Source organism: Grampus griseus, assembly GCF_964374135.1.
Source record: "Grampus griseus genome assembly, chromosome: X".
NCBI classification, from domain to species: Eukaryota; Metazoa; Chordata; class Mammalia; order Artiodactyla; family Delphinidae; genus Grampus; species Grampus griseus.
In genome coordinates, this window is record NC_138999.1 from 65,712,211 (window position 1) to 65,719,961 (window position 7,751).

At 39.4% G+C, this 7,751-nt stretch overlaps 1 protein-coding gene across 1 annotated transcript; it reads left to right on the plus strand.

The window, feature by feature from the left end:
• The first annotated feature begins 3,655 nt into the window (after positions 1–3,655).
• Positions 3,656–4,896, plus strand: LOC309839312 (putative P2Y purinoceptor 10). Its single transcript, XM_082681029.1, has one exon. It carries the CDS (start codon positions 3,671–3,673, stop codon positions 4,655–4,657), a length of 987 nt encoding a protein of 328 aa, XP_082537155.1. The 5' UTR covers positions 3,656–3,670; the 3' UTR covers positions 4,658–4,896.
• Positions 4,897–7,751: the final 2,855 nt, after the last annotated feature.

Here is a 7,751-nt window from a genome sequence, read left to right on the forward strand (position 1 = left end):
TCCCTTGCTGCTTTTAATATGTTTTCTTTGTATTTAATATTTGATTATTTGATTAATGTATGTCTTGGCCTGTTTCCCCTTGTATTTATCCTGTTGGGACTCTGTGCTTCCTGGACTTGATTTACTATTTCCTTTCCCATATTAGGGAAATTTTCAATGATAATCTCTTCAAATATTTTCTCAGTCCCTTTCTTTTTCTCTTCTTCTTCTGGAACCCCTATTATTCTAATGTTGGTGCTTTTAATGTTGTCCCAGAGGTCTCTGAGACTGTCCTCAATTCTTTTCATTATTTTTTCTTTTTTCTGCTCTTCAGTAGTTATTTCCACTATTTTATCTTCCAGATCACTTATCCGTTCTTCTGCCTCAGTTATTCTGCAATTGATCCTTTCTAGAGAATTTTTAATTTCATTTATATTGTTATTCATCACTGTTTTTTTGCTCTTTACTTCTTCTAGGTCCTTGTTAAATGTTTCTTGTATTTTCTCTATTCTATTTTCAAGATTATGGATCATCTTTATTAACATTGTATTGAATGCTTTTTCAGGTAGACTGTCTATTTCCTTTTCATTTTTTAGATCTGGTGGGTTTTTACCTTGCTCCTTCATTTGCTGTGTGTTTTTCTGTCTTCTCATTTTGCTTAACTTACTGTGTTTGGGGTCTCCTTTTCTCAGCCTGCAGGCTCGTAGTTCCCGTTGTTTTTGGTGTCTGTCCCCAGTGGCTAAGGTTTGTTCAGTGGGTTGTTTAGGCTTCCTGGTGGAGGGGACTTGTGCCTGTGTTCTGGTGAATGGGGCTGGATCTTGTCTTTCTGGTGGGCAGGTCCACGTCTGGTGGTGTGTTTTGGGGTGTCGGTGGCATTATTATGATTTTACGCAGCCTCTCCGCTAATGGATGTGGTTGTGTTCTTGTCTTCCTAGTTGTTTGGTATAGGGTGTCCAGCACTGTAGTTTTCTGGTTGTTGAGTGAAGCTGGGTCTTTGTGTTTAGATAAAAGTCTCTGGGAGATTTTATTGTTTAATATTACGTGGAACTGGGAGGTCCCTTGTGGACCAGTGTCCTGATCTTGTCTCTCCCTCCTCAGAGGCACAGCCCTCATGCATGTCTGGAACACCAAGAGCCTTTCATCCACATGGGTTTGAATAAAAGGGATAAAATTTAGAGAGAAAGACAGAAACAAGATAAAATAAAATAAAATAATGTAAAATACAATAAAATAAAGTTATTAAAATAAAAAAATTAAGAAAAAATTTTTTTAAAGTAATAATAATAAAAAACCATAACGGACAGACAGGACCCTAGGAAAAATGGTAAAAGTAAATCTATAGAGACAATATCACACACAGAAGCATACACATACACATCTACATAAAGAGAAGAAAAAAAATTATATATATCTTTGCTCACAAAGTCCACTTCCTCAATTTGCGATCATTCGTTGTCTATTCAGGTATTCTACAGATGCAGGGTACATCAAGTTTATTGTGGAGGTTTAATCCTCTGCTCCTGAGGCTGCTGGGGGAACTTTCTCTTCTTTGTTCACATAACTCCCGGGGTTCATCTTTGGATTTGGCCCCGCCTCTGTGTGTAGGTCGCCTGAGGGCGTCTGTTCTTCACTGAGAAAGGACAGGGTTAAAGGAGCAGCTGATTCGGGGGCTCTGGCTCACTCAGGCCGGGGCTAGAGAAGGGTATGGATGCATGGAGGGCCTGCAGTGGCAGAGGCCAGCATGACATTGCACCAGCCTGAGGCACACCGTGTGTTCTCCCGGGGAAGTTGTCTCTGGATCACGGGACCCTGGCAGTGGCAGGCTGCACAGGGTCCCATGAGGGGAGGTGTGGATAGTGACCTGTGTTTGCACACAGTCTTCTTGGTGGCTGCAGCAGCAGCCTTAGCATCCATGCCCGTCTCTGGGATCCGCGCTGATAGCCGCGGCTCATGCCTGTCTCTGGAGCTCTTTTAAGCAGCACTCTTAATCCCCTCTCCTCGCGCACCAGGAAACAAATAGGCAATAAAAAGTCTCTTGTCTCTTCGGCAGTCCAGACTTTTTCCCAGACTCCCTCCCGGCTAGTCGTGGTGCACTAACCCCTTCAGGCTGTGTTCACGCCACCAACCCCAGTCCTCTCCTGGGATCTGACTGAAGCCCGAGCCTCAGCTCCCAGCCCTCGCCCGCTCCGGCGGGTGAGCAGACAAGCCTCTCGGGCTGGTGAGTGCTGGTCGGCACCTATCCTCTGTGCGGGAATCTGTCTGCTTTGCCCTTCTGACCCCTGTTGCTGCGTGTCCTCCGTGGCTCCAAAGCTCCCCACCACTGTCACCCACAGTCTCCTCCTGTGAAGGGGCCTCCTAGTGTGTGGAAACCTTTCCTCCTGCACAGCTCCCTCCCACTGATGCAGGTCCCGTCCCTATTCTTTTGTCTCTGTTTTTATCTTTTGTGCTACCCAGGTACGTGGGTGAGTTTCTTGCCTTTTGGGAGGTCTGAGGTCTTCTGCCAGTGTTCAGTAGGTGTTCTGTAGGAGCTGTTCCACATGTAGATGTATTTCTGATGTATTTGTGGAGAGGAAGGTGATCTCCGCGTCTTACTCTTCCGCCATCTTGAAGCTCCTCCTCCAGCACATTTCTTTCTCAAGATTGTTTGTCTATTCTGAGTCTTTTGTGTTTCCTTGAGGTCTCACCTCACACTGGTCACAATGGTTATCATCAAAAAGTCTACAAATAATAAATATTGGAGAGGGCATAGAGAAAAGGGAACCCTCCTACACTGTAGGTGGGCATGTAAATTGGTACACCCACTATGGAGGCTCCTTAAGAAAACCAAAAATGGTTATCATATGATCCATCAATCCCACTTCTGTGCATATATCCAGAAAAGCCAAAAACTCTAATTCAAAAAGGTACATGCACCCCAATGTTCATAGCAGCACTATTTACAAAAGACAAGACATGGGAGCAACCTAAGTGTCTATTTACAGATGAATGGGTGAAGATGTGGTTGTATATATATATATATATATATATATATATATATATTATATATATATATATATATATAAAATATATATATAATATATATAATATATATATAGTTGTGTGTGTGTGTGTATATATATATATATATATATATAAATCTTACTCAGCCATAAAAAGAATGAAATAATGCCATTTGTAGCAACATACATGGACCTAGAGATTACCATACTGAGTGACGTAAGTCAGACAGAGAAAACCAAATATGATATGATATCACTTCCATGTAGAATCTAAAACAATGGTACAAATGAACTTATTTACAAAACAGAAATAAACTCACAGACATAGAAAACAAACTTACAGTTACAAGAGGGGAAAGGGAGAGAGGGATAAATTAGGAATTTGAGATTAAGGGGTACACACTACTGTATATAAAATAGATTAAAAAAAAGGACCTACTGTGTAGCACAGGGAACTATATTCAATATCTTGTAATACCCTGTAATGGAAAAGAATCTGATATAACTTAATCACTTTGCTGTACACCTGAAACTTTGTAAATCAACTATATTTCAATTTAAAAAAATTCTGGGTGTCAGCTATAGTACTGGTTAACCATTATACCCTTTTTCTTTCTTTTTTTTTTTGTTTTGTTTTGGGCAGGGATCATAACTTCACGGCTTACCTTGATGAATATACTGAAATATTCAAGATGGGCAGCAACAGTACCAGCAATGCTGAGAATCACTGCAATGTCACTAATTTGACATTTCAATACTCCCTCTATGCCACCACCTACATCCTCATATTCATCCCTGGTCTACTGGCCAACAGTGCAGCCTTGTGGGTTCTGTGCCGCTTCATCAGCAAGAAAAATAAAGCCATCATTTTCATGATCAACCTCTCTGTGGCTGACCTTGCTCATGTGCTGTCCTTACCCCTCCGGATTTACTATTACATCAGCCACCACTGGCCTTTCCAGAGGGCCCTTTGCCTGCTGTGCTTCTACCTAAAGTATCTCAACATGTATGCCAGCATTTGTTTCCTGACATGCATCAGCCTTCAGAGGTGCTTCTTTCTCCTCAAGCCTTTCAGGGCCAGAGACTGGAAGCGTAGGTATGATGTGGGCATCAGTGCTGCCGTCTGGGTCATCGTGGGGACTGCCTGTTTGCCATTTCCCATCATGAGAAGCACAGACTTAGCCAACAACACTGAGTCCTGCTTTGCTGATCTTGGTTACAGGAAAATGAATGCAATGGCTTTGGTTGGGATGATTACAGCTGCTGAGCTGGCAGGATTTGTGATCCCAGTAGTCATCATTGCATGGTGTACCTGGAAAACCACTATATCCTTGCGACAACCACCAGTGGCTTTCCAGGGAATCAGTGAGAGGCAGAAAGCACTGCGGATGGTTTACATGTGTGCTGCAGTCTTCTTCATCTGTTTCACTCCCTATCATATTAACTTTATTTTTTACACCATGGTAAAGGAAACCATCATTAGCAGTTGTCCCATTGTCCAAAGCTCACTGTATTTCCACCCTTTTTGTCTATGCCTTGCAAGTCTTTGCTGCCTTTTGGATCCAATTCTCTACTACTTCATGGCCTCAGAGTTTCGTGACCAACTATCCCGCCATGGCAGCTCCGTGACTCGTTCCCACCTAATGAGCAGGGAGAGTGGTTCATCAATGATTGGTTAAAAATAAAATAGCTCTTTGATTATGGCTTTGTTTAACTATGTTTCCTGGCTTTTTCCAAAGGTGGAAATGACCAGCCAGACAATTTTGTTAATTGAACTTTGGGAACAACAGAAATAGTTGTGCTCACAGGGTTGTGATGGTGCAGGGAGAGTGTGAAAAATGTGGGAGAGGAAGGGAAGATGGGAGTTGTATGTTTCCTCTTTGAAATTCAAGGCACTTTCTTACTTAAGAGATCTAGATCAAGGCTTTACAGATGTTTTAAACAAATGGAAATTGGATATTTTATCTTAAACCTTTCTTTATTAAATGTGATGTTGTTAATGATACAATAAATGCATGAATCTTTTCCAGAATGTAAAAACAAATCTCTTTCATACGAAGACCATTATTTGTGAATGAGAGCAAAAAAATCTCCAGTCTTTCTAAGGTATAAATGCACAGGCAAGGGGGTGTGAATGTTGAAGCAACATGTGCATCAATTTTAGGGCACAGACCTCTTATTGAATAAAGGGCATGGGAATTTGTTCATTCATTGAAAATATGTTGGATGTCTATTGTATTCTGGGTTACCACTTTCCTGGGTACTTTCACATATAGCATCTCATCTAGCTCTTCTAATAAAGTTGTGGAAGGTTATACAAATGAATAAATGGAACCTCAGACAGATGAAACAACTTCCCTGGAGATAATCAGTGGTGAGCAAAATTTGTCCTGAATACACGACATATGCTTAAATTATTACCTCTATTTGTGTTATTATTCACTAGGTTAATGCTAAACTTGGTTTGAATGGTGAAAACACAGACTAAATTTAAGCCATCCAAGACCAAGATCATTTCTATACAATTTTTTGAAGATTATTTGAAAAGCCTGTGGCTTGTGGGGATGGTGTGTCAGGCTTCAGGTTGCAAGGTATCAAATAATAAATAGGTTTTTCTAATACTGTCCCAAACTACAGAGTCCTGATGATCAGGGGTATAGGACACACAAGTAGTTCATTATTAACACAAAATATACTTAAGTCTTAATGTTGGTAATATAAACCCATAAATGGAAGAAAGAAAAAAAATCTATAAGGCTGGAAAATAAGCATTCTGTAAAATTTAGATTTTTTTGAGTTCACCCAACCTTTCTTCTTAAACATTACTATGCATCGCTCTGAACAGATTTGTGTTTATTAAGAAACTTCTCTATGAGCAGAGCTTACAGAATTGTATTGGAAGCATAATATTATCACATCATAAATGAATGACAGAAAAGTTTATGTCCTCTTTCTGGAAATCTCATCTTCATTTTTTTTAAAAGGTTATGGCTACTGTTTCAGAATTACTATGGAGGTTTTAAATGCAAGCAATCCTCAGATTCTTGGGTTGGCATTTATGAAGCTCAATCCATCACTCTCATTTTTTATTTATTATTATTATTATTTTTTTTTGTGGTACATGGGCCTCTCACTGTTGTGGCCTCTCCCGTTGCGGAGCACAGGCTCCGGACACGCAGGCTCAGCGGCCATGGCTCACGGGCCTAGTCGCTCTGCGGCATGTGGGATCTTCCCGGACTGGGGCATGAACCCATGTCCCCTGCATCGGCAGGCGGACTCTCAACCACTGCGCCACCAGGGAAGCCCATCATCACTCTCAGTTTTTTTATTCCTGCAGTTTAAGTAGCATAGACATTTGGTGTGCAGGGAGGAGAAGGGAAGTGGTAGTCCTCAGATATCCATTTGAATACAATGTCTATGGAAGAGGAAGTAGGGACAACTGAAAAAGGAGAAATTAAAAGGAAAAAAAAAACAAAAGTTTTCTAGGGAAGAAGAGAGTTCTGTAATTATAAAGTAATGAAACTTTGTTTTGTGTGTGCTTTATTAACCAGAATCTAAAGGCATAGCCTAAAGAGGGTTTCCAGATATTCATAGGCAATCCTACTCTAAGGAGATTATTGTGAAAGAAATCCACTTGGAACTACACATCCTGTTATCTTTGTGAACAAAAGGAACCTCAGTTCCAAATAGTCACACTTCATATTCCCTCCTTTCACGTTGTTGACAAGAGGCTGTGCTTCAAGCACCAGATGTGTGGGTTTGCGAACAAATTAAATTTCATCTGTCCACCATTAAAGAGGAATCTTTGGGCCTTTTCTGACATGTGAATCTCTATTGTAATGAGAGAGAAAAAGATAACTTCAAAACAAGCAATGATTCATTCTTGAACTTTAAAGGCTGGATTGCCTTATATAATGTTAGGGGGAAAGGTAACAGTGCTTGATCTAATGAAATAACAGTTCAAGAAATAGGTGAGGCTACTTTAAGGTATTACAATGACCAATTTGAGCAAGGACATTCTGTGTGACAAAGAGGATAGCAGACATATATCCTTGAATCAGCTTTTCAAGAAGTCAACTAAAAAAGCTGTACATTTCCCCAAAATCTCTGTAAGACGTGTGTCACAATCCAATTATTAACCATTCAGAATCTCATAACCTTAATGAAATACTCTTTAGTTTTGTGATAGTTTTGGTTTAAAAAAAGAAAGGGATTTTGAGGAATATAGTAAAGTTGTACAATAATCTATATGATCTTAAATACAGTTTATGCATGATTGGTTATGCTGTTTACTTTTAGAAAACTTTAATTACTAGTACAGACTATAGATATAGCATTTATCATAGATTAAATTGATAGATAATCTTTATGGAACATGAGGTCATTTTTATAAAAAAATATTAAGCATCATTCTCTTATTTGAAAATTGAACTCACTTATTATAAAATTGCTTCTATAAGAAAATCAGTTTCTCCTCACATGCTTTTGTGTATTTTCCAGGAATGTAACGCACCATAAAAGTAAGGTACTGCTTAAATAGAAATTTTAAACCACATTCCTCTTTTAACTAGTAAGTAGTTTGGGTGTCATATTAACTCTTTAGACGTAATACTGTGCCTTTAAGTACATTAGGAACACAATATGTAATTACAAGTAAAAGTATGCTACTATTCTCTAAGGCTTTGAAAGAGTTAATTAATCTCACAAAGTTCCAAATTTACCACCAATGAATAATTAAGTTATTTTCAATTCCTGACTTTTCAATAATTAACC